At 39.7% G+C, this 20,643-nt stretch overlaps 2 protein-coding genes across 3 annotated transcripts; both read left to right on the forward strand.

Annotated features, from left to right (window-relative positions):
* The first annotated feature begins 2 nt into the window (after positions 1-2).
* On the forward strand, positions 3-3,164 carry LOC121328097 (tRNA methyltransferase 10 homolog C-like). 2 transcript variants are annotated; one of them, XM_041272584.1, is made up of 2 exons: positions 3-83; positions 690-3,161. In XM_041272584.1, the coding sequence occupies exon 2, from the start codon at positions 716-718 to the stop codon at positions 2,084-2,086; it is 1,371 nt and encodes a 456-aa protein (XP_041128518.1). In that variant the 5' UTR covers positions 3-83; positions 690-715; the 3' UTR covers positions 2,087-3,161. The 2 variants fall into 2 exon arrangements, with proteins under 2 accessions (XP_041128518.1, XP_041128519.1); XM_041272585.1 differs by having other exon boundaries at positions 12-83; positions 873-3,164.
* Positions 3,165-8,952: 5,788 nt separating this feature from the next.
* LOC121327887 (PEST proteolytic signal-containing nuclear protein-like) lies at positions 8,953-18,823 on the forward strand. Its single transcript, XM_041272196.1, has 5 exons — positions 8,953-9,032; positions 11,533-11,753; positions 12,168-12,242; positions 12,612-12,667; positions 18,210-18,823. Exons 1-5 carry the CDS (start codon positions 8,987-8,989, stop codon positions 18,328-18,330), a joined length of 519 nt encoding a protein of 172 aa, XP_041128130.1. The 5' UTR covers positions 8,953-8,986; the 3' UTR covers positions 18,331-18,823.
* Positions 18,824-20,643: the final 1,820 nt, after the last annotated feature.

The following is a 20,643-nucleotide window of genomic DNA, read 5'->3' on the forward strand; positions in this document are numbered from 1 at the left end:
TCATTATGACCTTTTCGTGGAGCTGACAGCATGGATGCAGCAAGTCATCAGTATTCCGAATAAGTGTAATCTACCAAACAAAGGTAAGCGCGTCACTGTTGTGAACGAAGCCCCAGTTGCAATTTATTATTTAATAACAAACAGGACTTTAATTAAACTAGTAAATACCGCAATGGAAATGTCGTTATGCCAGGATTTGCTGTCATTAATTCAGTACTTATTCAACCAGGAATGATTTTCCTGTTAGTTGTAGTACAAGTCAGTGTTCTCGGTCAGAACAGGCTGTACACGTCGATTCGTTTTGTTGATATGTCTCTAAATCCGGGTATTAATGTACTAGTTATTTAAAATAATAGTGCATCAGAATAATTGCACACCAGAACTACAGCTTCCACAGCACAACCCACTGTAAAAAACAAGATAGATAGGACAACAGATAGCTTACTTCACGATTCTCTGGAAAAAAAAAAAAAAAAAAAAAAAACAGAAACCGCTCCCAGCAGAAAGGCAGTTCGATTTAAAAAAAAAATGTAGCTGTGCTTGTGGCATCTGCTTATGCTTAGTTACTTTGTAGGTGTGATGGCATTAAGTTATAATGAAAAAAGTTAAAGATGTAAAATGTATTTGCCAAAAAATTAACACGTTTTTCTAAAACAATGAACACATTTCTCTCTTTTTTTTTTGCCTAGCTCTTTGATTTCAGAACAGTTGTACTATGAGGTTCCTAAACACGCATCTCGTGAACATTCTCAGGAGGCAGTGCATTAAACAGACACCAGTCCTCGCGCAGAGGGAGCGGAGCTGGCTGATGATGCACTGCCTCAAATCCCTGCTGTTGCCTTCTTCACTTCCCTGCCGTGCTCTGTCCACAGCCCATTGTTTGAGGAAAGAAACCTCCCAGCCAAGCACTGAGAAACTGGACCTGGATCTCTGGAAATCAGTGATGAAGTCTGGAGGCAACAGCGCAGCAGTGACAGAAGCAGAGGAAACCGTGGAAGCCTCCCCTCTGGGTGCAATGCGGGAGCTGGTGGAGATGTGGCGACAGGCTGGCAAGCTGGTCCCAGAAAACATGACGAAGGAGGAGCTGCAGACTCTGGAGGAACTGTCTACCAAGTCATCCAGAAAGAAGTACCTGAAGTACCTTGCCCTCAAAGAGGGCCACAAGAAGGCACGCAAAAAGAAGCAGGAGAAAAAGAAGCAGGAGAGAGCAGAGGATGCTAAGGGTAGTGGGGAGGATGAGGAAGAGGAGGGAAGCCGCATGAAGAACACCTTCCTTCTCCAGTTCTGGCAGCGCTCCATAGACACCCTCTACAGCTGGAGGGCGGCCCAGGCCATGCAGTTCGGACAATCTCTGGTGTTCGACATGAGCTACGACCGCTATATGACCCGCAGAGAGATCGAGAACACAGTCTCCCAGCTCATGGAGTGCGAAGGCTGGAACCGGAGGGCCCTGGACCCTTTCCACCTCCACTTCTGCAACTTGAAGGTGGAGGCCGCCTATCACAAGGAACTTATCAAACGCTACAGCGGGGCCTGGGACAGACTGCTTGTGAGCGTCACAGACCAGCCACACCAGGAAGTGTTTCCTAGGGAAAAGCTGGTCTACCTGACAGCAGACTCGCCCCACGTGCTAAAGACTTTCGACCATGATAAGGTCTACATTGTAGGCGCTATGGTGGATAAGTCCATCCAGACTGGCCTTTCCCTGGCTAATGCTAAGCGGCTCAATCTAGCCACTGCCCGGCTCCCATTGGACGAGTACCTACACTGGGATTCGGGGGCCAAAAATCTGACCCTGGACCAGGTGATTCGTATTCTACTGACGATCAAAGACACCGGAAGCTGGGAGAAGGCTCTGCGCTTTGTTCCCAGTAGGAAACACGAAGGGTTTAACCAGCTGCAGCAAAGTCAACACAAGCACTGGGGGAAAGCGGAGGCCCGCAGGGACAACAGCAGAACACAAGGTGCTTTCGTCAGGCATCAGACCTTTAATCCCAGAATGCAACAGACACGCCTTAAGGACAGCAGGTCAGGGGAAACTGCTGACAAATCCAAGGGGAAGAACTGGTGGGAAGAGGAAGACTGAACTTAATAAGTTTGCTGAACTGTTGCATTTCAAAGCAAGATATACATGTTGGCCAAAATGATTAGATGCATAAATAAATGTTAACGATTTGAACGATTTGGAATTGTATATTTCCATCAATGGGAAGTATCCAGGTTTTTGAGAAATATGCCTCCTCATCGAATCAGTTCACTATTGATGACTTCACAGGTTTTCCAGGCAATAAACAGTTTTCTTTTCATTTGCTATCGGGACTCCCCTTCCTGGATTAAGTGTTGATTGTTTTATTAAAAATTGTTCCACAGTTTTCAATAGACTATATGCTAACTTATGTTCCAGTTCCAAAGTGTGCACCCTAAGTAGTTTATACAAAAGCTGAATAAAACTCTGGGATATAATGTTGACAATGCATAAAGAACAAAATAAAAACTTCAGTATATTTTGAACACCAACAAAAACATATCCTTGCATAAATAAAGATAACTTTCTCTTTCCAAGAAAACCTATTCTATTATTGTCTTGGTAAGTGGTCTTGAACTGTTGATACATTGTCATTTGAACATTGTGGGTACATCACAGTGTACATTTCAGGAATTGGCTCACCTGTCAGCATTCTCAGGCAGAAAACCTCACAATTTCCTTACAGAACATACAGAAGGTATCAAAATAGTACAGATTGTGTCCCGTGACAAACCAATGTAACGCCCATGGCTAACATTCAAATTGTTCTATGATTAAAGCAAATTATTTTGATTGAGGACATCCTCAAAATTACATTTGCAGTTGTAAACACTTGTGGCATTGTAAAGTTTCAGTGGAACCGTAATTTGCATATAGTCATTGTAAAAATAAGCCTTGCTCTGCTACAGTAGTCTACTGTTTTCTATTCTGTGCACCATAGATTATTGGAGTTCCATTTTATTATTCCTTGATAGTAATTTCAATTGCACATACACAAGTTTTTATCTTGCCTTCTGTCACCATGAACTAAACAGGCCTCAATCTGCTCCTACCTGTAGGCTCTGCTGTAGCCCAGGGGGTACAAATCATTAAAGTACTTCATTTTCACCCCCAAATTGCCTTTTTTCTTTTGCTGAAAACATTTAATAACGTGATATTTTCTGTAACCATTCATAAAATCCTATGGATCAGTACCCCTTTAAACTTAGAAAGCTGGTGTCACAACATGTTCTTTTTTTATAGGTTTGTGATCGGTACAAGTTTGCACAGTTGAGGTCTTTGGTCCATCCCAAACTGTAGTCATTGTACGAATCCTTGAAAGAAATACAGTTTTACTTGACATAATTTAACATGAAGGCTAAACCATATAAATCATAAATAACAAAATAAATAAACAAGAATAACTGCACACTTAAATATTAGTCTGTGAACAACTGATTTGCAGTGCTCAGGTCTACAGGTGATGTAGGTGCTTCAACAACAACAGACACAAAGTTACGGTTAAAACAGTACTTTTAATCTTTCTTTTTCCATGGTTTGAGATGGTTAAATAATAAGACTGGCGCTACCCAACAGTGGGTATTGCCAGCAGAAACAAAAAGGGTTGCAGTCCTGAAATAATCCAAAGACAAACGCTGTCAAAGCCAAAAATCCTGTCTCCAGACTGTAGGTGCTCTTTGTGCAGGTGCAGAGCTCTCAGCAGTGGTAGGGTCTTAGCGCTGGCTTCTTGCTGCAGCTCCCGGCTTCATACTAGCCATCTGACAAAACTAACACAGACAATTCATCAAATAGGAAAACACTCCACTCACGTTTCCACCGTCCACAACTAAGGAACCAATTATGACGGCACGTCTCCCTAAAGAACCCTGAGCCCCGCCCTCACTGATAGCTAGTTCAGTCACGTCTCCTCCAATTCATGACTGACACTTTGCTAACTGAACTAGGTCGGTGACTCCTGGTACCATGACTCCGCCCCTTTCCTGAATGGCCGGCTTCCGACTGCCCCTGGAATGAACTGCCCAACCATTCAGTACCAGGTGCACACTTCCTGTTGTACAGCTTCCTCACATGTCGGAGGGGGCTTATTGATTCAGATTAATTTGCTCTGTAACAGTCAAATACGGTAATTGTCGGCGTCCAGGAAATAAAAAGCTGTTTACTATAATATAAACCCTAAAAAAGAAAAGGTACCCCAAGAAGAGTTCTTGTACTGCAAAACCTTAAATGAAAAACATCTACAATGGACCTTTTTTAAACATATTTTTGCTTTGTATTTCATGTCATTGATTTTTATTAATGTATATTAATGAGAGGATTTACACATACAATGAGTTCAAGCCCGATATCTGTGTTACACAAATGCTAGCTGCTTTGCAGTCCCTGCTTGTTCACCCTTCAAAATTAATAGGCATACCAGAGAGGCTTGCGTTACCATCATGTGTGTCATTTTTATTCTTCAAAACCTAAAATATTGTGTTCCAGAGGTCAAAGTACTGACTAAACCAAAATGTGTTTGTGTTGACGTCCAACTGCGATGGTGAGTTACTCCAACTCATAGAAGCCATGTCAAATAGTAGAACATAGAAGGTGTATGTTTTTGTTGTCCACCTGGTAATTGGCAATAAGAACAGAAAAAAATATATAAATATATATATATATATATATATATATATATATATATATATATATATATATATACACACTGAACAAAAATATAAACGCAACATGTAAAGTGTTGGTCCCGTGTTTCATGAGCTGAAATAAAAGATCCCAGAAATTTGCCATACGTACAAAAAGCTTATTTCTCTCAAATTTTATGCACAAATTTGTTTACATACCTTTGCCAAGATAATCCATCCACCTGACAGGTGTGGCATATCAAGAAGCTGATTAAACAGCATGATCATTACACAGGTGAACCTTGTGCTGGGGACAATAAAAGGCCACTCTAAAATGTGCAGTTTTGTCACACAACACAATGCTACAGATATCTCAAATTTTGAGGGAGCGTGCAATTGGCATGCTGACTGCAGGAATGTCCACCAGAGCTGTTGCCAGAGAATTGAAAGTTCATTTCTCTACTATAAGCCGCCTCCAACGTCATTTTAGAGAATTTGGCAGTACGTTAACCGGCCTCACAACCGCAGACCACATGTAACCACGTCAGCCCAGGACCTCCACATCCGGCTTTTTCACCTGCTAGATCGTCTGAGACCAGCCACTTGGACAGCTGATGAAACTGTGGGTTTGCACAACCGAAGAATTTCTGCACAAACTGTCAGAAACTGTCTCGGAAGCTCATCTGCATGCTCGTCGTCCTCAGCACGGTCTTGACCTGACTCCAGTTCGGTATTGAAACCGACTTCAGTGGGCAAATGCTTACCATCGATAGCCACTGGCATGCTGGAGAAGTGTGCTCTTCATGGATGAATCCCAGTTTAAACTGTACCGGGCAGATGGCAGACAGCGTGTATGGCTTTGGTTTGCTGATGTCAACGTTGTGAACATGGTGGTGGTGGGGTTATGGTATAGGCAGACATAAGCTATGGACAATGAACACAATTGCATTTTATCGATGGCAATTTGAATGCACAGAGATACCGTGACAAGACACTGAGGCCCATTGTCGTGCCATTCATCCACCGCCATCACCTCATGTTTCATTCAGCATGATAATGCACGGCCCCATGTCGCAATGATCTGTACACAATTCCTGGAAGCTGAAAATGTCCCAGTTCTTCCATGGTCTACATACTCACCAGACATGTCACCCACTGAGCAGGTTTGGGATGCTCTGGTTCGATGTGTACGACAGCGTGTTCCAGTTCCCCAATATCCAGCAACTTCGCACAGCCATTGAAGAGGAGTGGGACAACATTCCACAGGCCACAATCAACAGCCTGATCAACTCTATGCGAAGGAGATGTGTCGCGCTGCATGAGGCAAATTGTGGTCACACCAGATACTGACTGGTTTTCTGATCCACGCCCCTACCTTTGTTTTTTAAGGTATCTGTGACCATACATATCTGTATTCCCAGTCATGTGAAATCCATAGATTAGGGCCTAATTAATTTATTTCAATTGACTGATTTCGTTATATGAACTGTAACTCAGTAAAATCTTTGAAATTGTTGCGTTTATATTTTGTTCAATATATATATACACACACACACACACACACACACAGTTGTAGTCAAAAGTTTACATACCCCAATGAAAATTTATAATTTCTAAATATGTAGACATTTTTCTACCCAATATTTCAAATGCCCAAAGCCCTTTCTGATCAGAACAACGATACAAGCACGGCCTCAACTCCTGCTGTTTAGCAAATGGCCTATTTTCACCTGCCAAACCTAAGCAACAAATGTTAACAAGCTACTGAACCCAGGAGCTAAGGCCCAGCCTGGCAAGCCTCTGAACAGGCACTTGACCATTAGGGGTTGCTGAAGCATAATGATGTGGGCAATACCCTGCCAATTTTCCCGACTGACCCATAGGAGCTCAAAGGCCACTACAGCTCATCCTGTGGGCACCCAGCCAACTTGAACGACATTCGAATCAATGAGGTAGTGCTATTTACAAGGCAAACTGCTGGTGACCCTATTTGGTGTTTTTTTTTTTTTTTTTAAATCACAATAGATCTCACAGGAAAAGTATTTACCTTTCCCAGAGGGTCCGACGATGCCTATGTGAAAGCTCTCGCCAGATAAAGAGGAGCCCCTGAAGGCTCTGACTGTCTGCCTCCGATATTCAACAGACCTGAAACAATACCAGCTTTTGTTCTTATTTGCCACTCCCACTAACTACAATGCCATTTAAATCCAACAAGAAAAACCCTGGGTGTACCGCATGGCAATTGATAACAAAGAAGCAATGCTTTTGGGTGCCAGAGGAGCAGATGCGATGGGTACACAAGTTTCACCTGGGAGTCCGGCAAGGGGATAGTTCAGGCTTGGGTCTATCGCAAAGGCAGTGTGAGGAAAGGGGCAAACAGGGAATTTAATAAAGGGGAAAAGTTGTATAATTCTGGGTGAAGAGCAGGACTAGTACAGGTTAACACAGATCAGTCCCATGTCTGCCATAACAGATGTACACAGATGTGCCTGTGAAATACACCGTGCGAGTGAAGGTTTGGGCTTCAACCTGTGGATGTTTTAAACTGAGGGGCAATGCGATACACCGTGAATGGATATGTGGTACTGGACATCAAGATGAATACATTTCAGAGTTATAACAATGCTGAAAGCACCAAGTGCACTTCACAATGAGTGACCATTTAGAACCGGTTTGCTTCAAATAATTGTATTTGTATCAACTTGTACTTGTTTTCTATTCAACTATTTCTGTTGTAATTTGTACTATGCAAATCCCAGTTTAAATGAATACAATAAAATAAATACATTATATTAAGAAATACATACTAAAATGAGGTTAGTTTAACTGCTTAATTTTTTCTTTTTAAGTGTCCTCCAACACAAATGCCTCCTTTTTACTTACCATAATAGACATACAGACCATGTGTAATCAAGAACATAACCGAGCTATTTGTGTCGCTACACTTCAGGGCAAATCCAATCAGATTCCCACAATTTACCCATTAAGAGGTCCATGGGTATGTCTCCTGCCTCTTTGGTTTCTTTCATCTCTGGAGGTTTGGATTCAGATCTAGCTCGGGCCACAAGTGAAAGACGATGGCGGTCTCTCAACTTCCCCAGCAAACAATTCTCCAAATCACAAGACCAGCACACCATTTTTCATGACTGTCTCTACTTGAGAGAAGCCCACTGAATGTAAGCAGGTTTTCAGTTCAGGACTGAGGTGTGCCACTGTCTCTCGGCTTTAAAACAAACAAACAAAAAAAAATGTCTAGCAAAACACCGGAGGCAACAGTTCAGCTTCTGGTTTCAGCCCAACCAATAGCTGTGGTCCAGGGAGGCACACTGACTCCAGACTACAGTGGGGAAAATGCTAGTGAAGCATTCCCTAAGGATCCCCGGCCCAAATCGACGTACAGGGATTTGAAACTGCACAACCCGCCCACACTCAATGAGTAGTTTTTTAGCAACATACCCCAGACCCACCCTGCAGTTTATTTTTATTCTTATTTTTATTAAAGCAATATCACCACCACTCTTGACTCTCTAAACTGTTTTTCATAAACATAAAATAATCTGCAGGACACTCTTGTAAAATGATACTTTAAAAGAGCGAAAGCTAAGCAAAAGCATTCTAATTTATTTCCCTACTGCATCTTTTCATGCCAGCTGAAAATCTTGTCATTTTTTAATGTTTGTTTTTTACATTTAGAACATAAGAACATAAGAAAGTTTACAAACGAGAGGAGGCCATTCAGCCCATCTTGCTGGTTTGGTTGTTAGTAGCTTATTGATCCCAAAATCTTCTTGAAGGATCCCAGGGTGTCAGCTTCAACAACATTACTGGGGAGTTGATTCCAGACCCTCACAATTCTCTGTGTAAAAAAGTGTCTCCTATTTTCTGCTCTGAATGCCCCTTTGTCTAAACTCCATTTGTGACCCCTGGTCCTTGTTTCTTTTTTCAGGCTGAAAAAGTCCCTTGGGTCGACACTGTCAATACCTTTTAGAATTTTGAATGCTTGAATTAGGTCGCCACGTAGTTTTCTTTGTTCAAGAATATACTATACATATTTTATTTTCATTATTATTATTATTATTATTAATGCATATAACGCTTTAGATAAAATGACTAATCAGTCTTAATTCAATATAGGCGCTATCCTCCAGCAACCACATCAAATTGCTTTTGCATCAACATAAACATATGTATCTCATTATAATATTTTTGTAGTTATTCGTTATTTTTTGGATTTTTGGCAGTTTTTCTTCACAAGGTAATTGATGACCCTCCCTCTGATCTGTCGGGTGAAGGAAGAGTGGGGGTGGAGAGACATGTCTGTTTTTTTTTTTTGTTAAGGAAGATGGCGGATGAGAAGCAGTCTGATGGAAATGTCTTGAATGACGGAGGTGAAAATAAGTATTTTATTTGTTGCTAAAATGATAATATAAAAATAAAACTTAGGCGTAAAGAATCTGAAACGAAGGCATTTAGGCAAAGTAATGTTGTATGTCATTATAATAGAAAATATTCAATTACGGCCGTGTGCATAACCAGGCCTAGTTGCAGTAATCATCTACTTGACACACACATACACATATATAATGCAATATGTATTTATGCACGGCAGCCGTAGAGAGCGTTTGTTTACCCGTATTGATTTATTTAAGCTTGATCGTACGGTACTGTGGCGCAAAACAAATACGTCTTACTTCTTCAGCGCAGAATACTGTTTACCGACATTTTGTTGGCATTATATCGTACTCTAACACATACACACATATATATGTATATATTAATTAAACACTATTTTTATTAAATATACACTCTCTACATGATTGTTATTTGTACGGCGCTTAAAAAATATGATACAAATTGTGACACATAATATATCACGATTAGGCTATATGTTTTCGTTAATATATGCAAAAGTGATTAGATAATTGACTGGAGTCAATTAAGTTAATCTTAACTGGAAAGACTGCTCACGGTTTAATTCAGTTCGCTTTTGTTTCATCGACTACAATAAACGGTTTGTTAAGGCATTCTGAATGATGCTATATATTTTTTTATTTTTTCCAATGGGTTTTAAAGGGATTTGGCAACCACATTTCCATTTGTTTTAGGATTTAGTAACTTAACAGATTTATGTACAGGGGTGAATGTGTGTGTGTGTATAATATATGAATGAATGAATATCGATATGAAAGAATATATATATTATATTATATACAGTAAGTATGAATAAGATGTAGCCAAAAATGTTTTCCCCAGCTGTTCATATAGTATGTACAGTCATCTCTTAAGACGCCATTATCTCACAGTGATATATAAAATAAATAAATATAAAACTGAAGTACCCGCTGTTGCCCAGGGAAATTCAGTATTTCTTGGATGACAAATTGGGTAATGGTAGCATTATGGTTTCCTATAAATTACTAATCTTGGGTGTTGAACAGTGTTGTCGGACCCTTGGGTTTTTGCCATTTTTAATTTTTTTTAAATTTTTGTTCTTTTTATTTATTTTATGGTTTTCTGGGTTTCTTTAATTTGAGATACATGGCTACTGTAGTGAACCAGCAATGGGGTTACTAAATAAAGTACCCCAGGGGTCAAAATTTTGGATCCAAACATAGCCCTTGACCTTCCCCTGGATGAAAGAAGAGACCATGCAAAGTTTGGCTGCACTGGTTCCTGCTGGATCCGAATGCATAAAGGAACAGACAGACAGACATACTTTCTTCTTTATATATTAAGATTAGACAAGAGTTTATGTAACCTTGCCTTGCCAGCTTGCACAGCCCTAAAGTTGTTTGTGGTGACCATTGGTGATCTGTTAATTCAGTTTTGACCAACTCCTATAGGTGTGCTTATCAAGTTATTTGGATAAGCACTGTGGGCTCCCACATCCTAGACTGTCAGATTAGTTTTGATACAGTGTCTGGAGGTGCAGCTATAGGCGTTTGACTTTACCAGTACAAACACTGCGGCTTCATACAAAGAATTGCGATCATCACCATTCACTAACAGTAACAACATTTAGCCTCTGAATTTCCACGTGGTTGTCATCCAAATTTTGCATCCACATTTGTTGTAACCTCCACCCACATTTCAAACAAATAACCATGCATTATGCATCTGTTGATTATTATTTTTTCTTCACAAAAACCATCTTGTTATAATTTGCTCTTTTCAACAGGTAGGTGGCTATAAGTTTCAGCACTGTTAATTTGAAAGCAATGTGTATACACTTTTTTTTGGTAAGTTATTTTAAAGATAGCTGTAGAAGAGGAATACTGTTTAATGTAAATTGTATTAAGTAACTTGGTAAAGTGTGTTTTATTCTAATGCATGTTATTGGGAAGTGGGATCCTAACAGGGCCAAGCCCTAGTTTCTTTTTGCAGGGCATGCAATTTGAAGTGCTCAATGTGCAGGTGCAAGTTAAAGTTAAAGACAAACCTCCAGGGCCTTACAAGGAAGTACATTGCTGCATTTTCAAGAGTTTCTGGGCCAAGTTGTTATTTTTTGTGTCATTGGAATCACATCCCAGTTTCTGGAGCATGGCTGTGTTGTGCAGCCAGCAATCATGCTATGGTTCAATGAAACATGGGATGTAGTCCTTATAATTCATACCTGTTAGTGGGGCTTGGCATTACTCAGCCGAGCCAACCTCATCTGTGTTTTTAGATTTAACCTTTTGCTGCTGTCACTTTTGCTGTGCAACATGTTCTTAGCTGCTGCTGTATTATCCGCTGTATCTAGCAAACAGTGGACAAGCCAGCTGAGTCAGTAAGGGCAAAGGCTGCACAGAGATCCTCCCTGTAACAGGTACTTAATGAAGTTGCTGCTTCGGCTCCCCTGCTCGGTATAAAGTAGCTCACCTTGGTAAGTTGTTTCGACTCCACCAGGACCCGAAGAGAAGGGAGGCAAAGGTGTGAAAACTAAGACTGTCTCTTCCAGCAATGGAGGGGGGAGCACAGGCCGGAGCGCGGACAAGCGATCTGCCAAACAGGCAGCCGGGGACTCCAACTCACAACCGGCACCGGCCAAAGTCTCTAAAATAGCATTCCCATCAGGCAGTCAGCTGATCAAGAAGCCAGCCCCTATCTCTATCAAACTGGGAGCCAGCGTAAGTCATGCTTTTTCATTTCCTGTTGCTTTTGCATGCTTGCAGGGGACAAAAAAAAGGTTTAAGTTGCGTGTTTTATTTGGCTACCTATTTTGAATCTAGTTTGAATTTGTCAGGGATAACTTTACTTTTGTGGTAATGATTGGAATCCTTCAGAGCTTATGATTTTGTTTTGAGTGCTCCACAAAAAAACCGTCACATAAACTCCACCTAACCAGCTTAATAATCTGTATAATCGTTGGGAGATGGGACCCATTAAATCGAGACAAGGAACAAGAATACACTTTAATTTTAGAAGTGCAATGATGGAGGGATTTGCCTCTGTTGTTGTGGGTTGGTGTGAATGTTTTAGTTGAAGCATCCAGCAGGGCTGTTTTGTTAATGGCATTTTTTATTTTAAATGTGAAATTCTAGAAACCGAAAGAGGCTGCTCCAGTTCTGCCTGCTAAGATACCTGCAGTAGCAGCAGTTTTCAACGAGGAAGAAGATGTAAGTAAGAAGTATTTAATGATAGCAGAAAACAAAGGTCAAGGAACTTGTGATGTCAATGTGTTTGGATAAGTGTTGAGATTTCACAAAGCAGTATTTGTCTCAGTTCTTCCCTGTTTGCATAAAGAATTCCAGAGACTCCGGATATCAGGACTGCTGCCTTATATTGTTAAATGTCTTACCAAAATGTTTCCAGAACCAAGGTCAAATTGGAATAGTTCTCAGATTATTCCACAAATAATTAATTTGTGCCAGCTGGGGATTAGTTCGTGTCCCACCAATGATATTTAATAGGCACCATAGGTCTCCACCCTCCACTCCAGTAGAGAAGAAGTTAATTCTGTTCTGTTTTTAAATTTTTCCCCTCAGAGTGAACCAGAAGAAATGCCACCAGAAGCAAAAATGAGGATGAAAAACATCGGCAGGTATGACACACTAAAAGAAAGAAACGGTTTCAGCTGTGACAGAGCTATGTACTGTTGTTTCACCACTTTATTTTTCACTGGGTCAGAAAAAAAATCATGCCTGTGATTTCTCATTATTGGAAAGTTTCTGGAACAATACATTTACCTTGCATGCATGTTATTTACCTAACATTGATGCAGACAGCCAGAAGCTCTCATTGTGTTTTCTGGCTTGCATGTCTGGTTACACTAGCCATCTTACACTGAATACAATACGACAAACATGAGATGGGGGAGATCAGGTGACCTGCAGACAGGAATGGAGTCCCACCCGATATTTTTCAGCCACTTAATTCGATAAGTTATTATAAAATATCGGAGATGGCAATGAAACGTATTAAAGACATGAGTTCCTCACCATTAAAGAAAAAGTTAAAGGATATGAGTACCGACCTCCCCGAGTCACAGCTGCGTGCTACCGTTGCGGGTTTGCTGAAACAACAGCTCTGGGATTTGCAGCCCCTAATGAGACAAGTTATTGGGGAAGAACTTCACGGTTTAACGGAGAGGCTCGGATCCTTGGAAAAGGATTTGAAAACATTTACTTCTAAGTTTGACAATATGCAGCTAACTGTTCGGGCGGTCAAACAGGAGTCAGCTGAAACCAGACTCACTTGATAAATTGCAGGAGAAACTGGTCCAGTACGAGGACAAACCGCCAAAATAATCTAAGGCTTGTTGGGTTAGACGAGGGCGAAGAGAAGGATGACCCTATCAAATTCCTCCAACGTACTCTTCCTAAATGGATTCCGGCTTTGGAGGGCAGATCTATTGAGATTGAAAGAGCCCACCACATCTACAGCAGAAAGGAAGGCTGTAGAAATAGGCTGCGCACCTTGATTTTCAAGCTGCTGCGTTACAACGACCGCCAGGCTATTCTCGCTGGAGTTCGGACCAGCTCCACCCTGTAGCACGGTGGCTGTTCACTTCGCTTTTTCCCGGATTACAGCAGTGTCACAGCTCAGGAGAGACTGGACATGGTGCAAGCCAGGAAACCTTTGATTCAGAAGGGGATCAGGTCTTTCCTGATTTATCCAGCTCTGGTTAAGGTGTTTCATGGGGGGAAACACTAGCTATTTAAAACACCTATGGAAGTTGAAGATTTCGCTGTCTCTTTGGAGTGCGGGCCCTATTTCAGCAATGGACCTGGTTGACTTGGAGTCAGGGCCGGGGTTTAGAGATCAGAGCGTTACCTTGCTGTGTTGAGGGGTCACAGCTCAGTGAAGTTTTATGTTTTTGGCAGATAAGAGAGTAATTTCTACCTCTCTGCTGACTGCCTTGTGTTTATTGTTAATATGTCTCAGTGTTGACTTTCTATGAATCTGTTCTTTATTGTTGTTCTATTTGCCAGTGCTTGCCTACAATTATATTGTACTGTTTTGCATACCATATCTGTCCGATATCTATTTTAACTGGTATATTACCTTTTCACACAATGTGCTCTTTGCTGCAACTTGTAGAATACACCCTATGTCTGTCTTAATTTTGTTTGTTTTCCTGAGAGAGAGGTTTTCGTTTGTTGGTCCACCATGATGGCTGATATTAATATTCTATCTTGGAACATCCATGGCTTAAATACTCATGTTAAACGCACAGTGTTTAGATTTTTTGCACCGTAAAAGGATATGGATTGCATTAATACAGGAATCTCATCTTAAATCTGAGGACATTCACCGCTTTCAAAATAAACACTTTTATTAACTTACTTCCTGGTATAGCGAATGCTTGTCTAGATTTCTCGGAGCACCAGTTAATAACAGGAGGAGATTTCAGTGCAGTAAGTAATCCGGTTTTAGATCAATCTAATCCCAATTCAGATGATAATTGTTTGAATTCGTCAGTGGTTTTTAATATTTTTATTAGAGATACTAATTTGCGGGATATTTGGCGTTTGAAGAATGATAATGCAAGGGATTACACCTTCTTTTCTGCTCAACACAACCTATTCTCGGATTGACTATATTCTTACCTCATCTACACTTACTGAATATGTGACAAAAATTGACATACTGCCAATATTAATTTTGGATCATTCCCATGTACTGTGTGATATATTGCCTGCCTACAATACGCCCTCAGGTGCAAAGAGATGGCGTTTTAATACTTTTTTATTGTACAACTCAGTAATAAAATACTAGAATTTATTAAGTTTAATCTCAGTTCTGCTAAGAATCCTCAGGTTCTTTGGGAAGTTACTGAGTGTTTTCTGAGAGGTAATTGTGCTGCATTTTCTTCTCATATACACACCTCTAGAAACAAACAAATTATTAACCTTGAAACCCAAATTCAAATTTGAGAAAGGACAGAAGCAGGCTTTTTCTGATGATAGAGCAAAACAATTAAATATTCTCAAAACCGAATTTAAAGCCCTGACGTTGTCACAAGCAGAATTCCTCATTCATCGCACCAAGCAAAATTATTATTACCATATAGATATAGCTACGCTATTGAAACAGGCTCTTTTTATAGGGACCAAAATACAGTCAATCTCACTATTGGGAAAAAAAAAAGATCCAAATGAATGTTCCAGTTATGGTCTAATTTTCCTTACGTGCACGGATGCAAAGCTATATGCTAAGGTCATGGCTTCTAGATTAGAACAATATATTGGTAGTTTGATCCACTTTGATCAAACAGGCTTCATGAGAGGGCGTCTAGCTTCTGACAATATTCGTAGATTACTAGATGTCATTTGTGATGCTGCCTCCCACTCGGAATCTTGTGCAGTTTTTTCCCTGTATGTGGAAAAGCCATTCGATCGAATTGAGTGGCACTACCTCTGGTTGGTCTTGGAATGCTTTGGATTTGGTCTAGGTTTTATTCATATGGTGCAAGTACTATATAACAATTCTTTGGCATCTGTGATGACTGGTAGCTGTCAGTCCTCCCCTTTTAAACTTTGACGGGGAACACGTCAAGGATGTCCTCTCTCCCCATTGCTATTTGCTCTATTGTTGGAACTGCAAGCTCAAGCTGTTAGACAAAGTACAAATATCTCTCCAATAACTGCTGCAGGCTCAAAACATTACATTTCTCTTTACGCAGATGACATTATTTTATATCTTTCAGATATTTCAGAATCAACTCCTCGTTGTCTAGCACTATTTACTAAATTTGGCAGTATGTCTGGTTATAAAATTAACTGGGCTAAATCAATTTTAATGCCTCTAAATCTAGCAGCAAAGAATGCAGAACTCCCTATTACAATGCTAACTGATAATAAATTGACATATTTGGGAATACAAATTCACCCCTCTCTGCAACTTATAAACACAGTTAATTAAACTACTTTATTTGACAAAATTAAACAAGACCTGGTCTCCCTTGCATTTATCTTTACAAGGCAGGATAGCCACAATTAAAATGAACATATTACTGAGAGTTAATTTTTTATTTTCTGTTACCCCTATCCTACTTTTTTTTAAGGAAGCCAATTCTATTATATCTAAATTTATTTGGAATGAAAAACGTTCCCGCATTCGTCTAACAGTACTGCAACGCACAAAGGTTAATGTTGGATTTTCTCTTCCTGATCTTAAACTATACTACTGGGCTTTTCAAGTTAGAACCTTAAAAAAAACATGGACCAGCATAGTCTCAAAGGTCACCTGGCGCAATTTGGAAGCAGTTATAGTTCATCCACATAGACTACAGGACTTATTTTTTACTGTCATCCCCAAGAAAAACTTAAATTTCAAATTTGGCCCTATCATTGCAAATTCATTAAAAGCTTGGTATGATGTGGAAAAATTATGGGTGGTCCATTTAAGTTTTCTCATTTGTCTCCTATGTGGAATAATAATCATTTACTGACAGGAGGTAAGCCTTTTATATACCCTGTCTGATCAAATGGCGGTGTGCATAGTTTTAAAGATATTTTTAACAGTAAAGGCCTTCGAACGTTCCAGGAACTCAGGGAAGACTTCTCTCTCCCAGGTTTCTCATATTTTCTATATTTAAGACTAAGGTCTGCTTTACGTGCCTATGGGGTTCCTTGGGACTCAGATGTATGTCCTCATCCTTTGATAGACTGGCTGGTGACAGACAGCTGTTCACGAGGGACAGTCTCAACTATCTATGGACACTTTCTAAAACAAGCATGTAATACTCTGCCAGTTACAAAAATTTGAGAGCGTGAAGTGGAAAAGCTGGGCTTTTCTCCTGACTGGGACAATGTATGGAACAATATTTTTTCAGCTTCCAAGAACCCAGCTCACCAATTAATACACTTTAAACTTATCCATAAAGCATATGCTACTCCATACATACTTTTTAAATGAGAAGGTCCCCTGGTCCGCTCTGTGCAGTTGTCAGACTGGTGCAGTGGGCACATACCTACACATGTTTTGGGAATGTCTGATTGTGGCTGAGTTCTGGGACAGTGTAGCTCAAACTTTTACTTAACTGACAGAGGTTCGGATCAGAAAATATCCGGTTGTATTTCTATTGAATGATGACTCCTCCCTGGGTCTTTCTCTACACCAGAGCAGGATACTTCTGGCAGGGTTAACTGCAGCCAAGAAATCCATTTTACGGCTTTGGGTAGAACCTCTCCTCCTGTGATTGCTACCTGGCTCTTGGACTTTAGAAGCATTGTTTTTTTGGAATGTTCCACAGCCAGGATTAATAAGGAACGTCTGACAACTATACAGGCATGGAGTGCAACTGCTGCCAATTTGGCTACGGTGATATTTAAATGACATGGGCTTCCTTTCCATTACCTTCACACTAGCTTCTGTTTTTGGTATGTAATTTTATTTTTAGATAACAATATTGTAGTAACTTTTTCTTAGTTATTTTATTATTATTTTAATATGCAAGCATTGGCAATGTTGCAAATAGTTTATTTTATTATTTTTTATGCTTTGTTTCTGTTATTAAAAATAAAAATACAATTCATCACAAAAAATAAGGAGATGGGGAACAGTTTTTCAGATTCTGTGCTGCCTCAACCCACAACCACACTCCTATCACTTCCTCGTAGTGATGTTTTGTACTCAGCTGCACACAAAGGCATGATGTACTTACATTTACATATTGCATAAACTATTAAAGGGGTGCAGGAATCCATGACCATAAACCTCAATGATACAAGGTCACAGATCCCGCCTAACAATAACTTTTCCACCCACCATGCTTTGTGTATTCCACAGGCCTGCTCAGTCTGTTCTGGAAAAAAAGAGATTTGAAGGACAACTCATTAAAAATTATGTTTGCTTTTAACCTCTGGAAGTCTGGCTTGTTATAAATGCAGTTGTTTTTAGATGTAAACATTTTAGTAATTGCTATGTTGTCTGGATTAAAAGTCCTCACTCTAGAAGATAAGCATTTACTCTTGTGGAAATATTTTAAAACCATCCAGTGAGTATGCATTATCAGTAAATTGAGTCTATGATCTCCCTATCCCATACCAGCTGTATGTTAACTATTTGAATTGTATCATTTGTTTGGCCTGTCATGGTGTTACTATATAGATCTAATATTTATTTTTATTTTTTTGTAGAGATACGCCTACGTCAGCAGGACCCAACTCGTTTAACAAGGGCAAGCATGGCTTTTCTGATCACCAAAAACTCTGGGAAAGGAAGCAAAAGAAACAGCTAGACAGGACTCCAGATAAATAAATGACATATTGTGAACTTTTGTTTTTTTTTGTGTGGTTGGGTTTGAGGGAGGAGGGGGAGAGGGTTTTTTAGTTTGGAGTTATCACATTAAAACAAATGTAAATATATATAAAAAAAAATAAACCGACTAGTATCCTGTCCTTAAATTAGTTAAAGTCTTCTTTAATGGTGTGCCTCATTTTTTCTGTTAAAACATAGGTATAATACACTACATTAATACTATATAAGTTTGTACCATGATAATTTATTGACTAAAAACAATACATGCAAATTTGAGGACTCATTCCAGTTCATAAAAAAAATATTACCAATAACACATTTCTGTGCAAAAAACTGATAATATAGAAATTTCCATTTCATTGCTGGATTCCATTTCAGGTGAAAAAACTGTTTTACAATATTTGTTACCGCTTTATGTGAACAAATTTTAACCACTTGACCTACAGTTGATGCAATACAATTCTGGTACCAGGCAGGTTTTTTTTTTTTTTTTTTTAAAACAATGAAAGATAATAAAAGTAAAGAAAACTTACTGAAAATGCCAACCAAGTACTGTATTACAGCTTTGCAGTGGTTAAAGTTTGTTTTCACTAAAGTCTTACCTTGTTCAGTAGCTGGTAGGTTGATTACCTTTCATATACATTCTTAAGGAAAAACTTTTTTTTCCCCGTTCATGGCAACTCATCATTACTGTATAGCAACCCACAATTTTAAAATTAGTTCTGTAAAATAATTATTTCATTGAATTGAAAGTTATTACCTGGTGTGATAGTGTGTAGTTCTGCTTTCTACAATCATTTTCAGGTTTCAGCAGCCAAGAACTACACTAGCCTTCACTGTCCAATGTTTTCATTGTGATAGTGATGTACAGCATCAGCAGAAATACACCACATTCTTGCAACAGTTGCAAATATCTGCATTAATGTAATTGAGAAACAAAAGATGTAATATGATAATAGTGTGTTTAATGTTAAGACCAAATAGATTACACCGTGTAACAAATTTTTTTTTTTTTTTTTTGGTTCCTGGGTAGTAAGTGTTATTTCCTAATTGCTTATGCCTCAAAAGTATAGAAAATGGCTATTATTCCCCACAAACTTTGCTTTTGTGACCAGGACAGTGATATTTTGAAATTTACCTATTTTCCAGAACATTCTAGATAGATTCAGTGCTGAGTAAACTTGGAGTAACTTCTAGAACTTTCTAGAATGTTCCAGTAATATAAATAGTAGTATAAATACAGGGGCCTTAAGCCCACCAGTTCAGTTCAGTTCCAGCTGCCTAAGTGGATACATATCTGCATTTTCTGAGATGGCATCAAGAGGCTGCAATGGTGGCATTCCTGTTGGGTCTGCAAGGCGGTTTTACCAAGTTTCCCTGCTATCTTTGCCTTTGGGACAGCAGGGACACCAAGGCGCACTACCATTGGCGGGAGTGGCCACAGTGGACAGAGTTCTCTGTGGGGAGGAACAACGTCAAGTGGGAGCCACTGGTTGAACCCCCGGAAGGTGCTGATGCCACCACTGCACATCAAATTGGGCCTTATGAAACAATTTGTCAGAGCTCTAGATAAGGAGTCAGCAGCCTTCAAGTACCTTGAAGACTTCTTCCCTAAGCTGTCTGAGGCAAAGGTCAAAGCCGGTGTCTTCGTTGGACCACAGATAAAGAAGATCCTGGAGTGCAATGAATTCCCCAAGAAGCTCACGAGTAAGGAGAAAGCGGCTTGGAACAGCTTTGTTGTAGTGGTTCAGGGCTGGTTGAGACTGGTGAAGAACTATGGCAAAATGGGCTGTAGGATGTCCCTCAAAGTCCATATCCTTGATGCTCATCTTGATAAATTCAAGGATAACATGGGAGCGTACTCGGAGGAGCAAGGAGAGCGCTTCCACCAGGATATACTGGACTTTGAATGTCGCTACCAAGGACAGTATAACGAGAACATGATGGGAGACTACATTTGGGGGCTGATTCGTGAAAGTGATTTACAGTATAATCGTAAATCCAGAAAAACTACTCACTTCTAAATCTTTTGTAGTCATTTTTGTATTACTTTAGTATAAATACATTTGTTTTTTTCTGACTTTATGCGAACGAAAAGACCCTTTTCTCATTGGAAATAGGTAAATTTCAAAATATCACTGTCCTGGTCACAAAAGCAAAGTTTGTGGGGAATAATAGCCATTTTCTATACTTTTGAGGCATAAGCAATTAGGAAATAACACTTACTACCCAGGAACAAAAATTGTGTTACATAGTTTTTAATTAAGTCTTCATTTAACTCGAGACCCTGAGATTTCTAGTTATCACACAAAG

Source organism: Polyodon spathula, chromosome 15 (assembly GCF_017654505.1).
Source record: "Polyodon spathula isolate WHYD16114869_AA chromosome 15, ASM1765450v1, whole genome shotgun sequence".
NCBI classification, from domain to species: Eukaryota; Metazoa; Chordata; class Actinopteri; order Acipenseriformes; family Polyodontidae; genus Polyodon; species Polyodon spathula.

What these genes read in the sequence shown, in the direction of transcription:
- LOC121327887 (XM_041272196.1), top strand. Translation starts at nt 8,987, where the DNA reads ATGGCGGATGAGAAGCAGTCTGATGGAAATGTCTTGAATGACGGAG. An exon ending in TTTTCAACGAGGAAGAAGAT is followed by an intron (nt 12,243 to 12,611) that starts GTAAGTAAGAAG and finishes TTTTCCCCTCAG; the next exon opens with AGTGAACCAGAAGAAATGCC. An exon ending in AGGATGAAAAACATCGGCAG is followed by an intron (nt 12,668 to 18,209) that starts GTATGACACACT and finishes ATTTTTTTGTAG; the next exon opens with AGATACGCCTACGTCAGCAG.
- LOC121328097 (XM_041272584.1), top strand. Translation starts at nt 716, where the DNA reads ATGAGGTTCCTAAACACGCATCTCGTGAACATTCTCAGGAGGCAGTGC.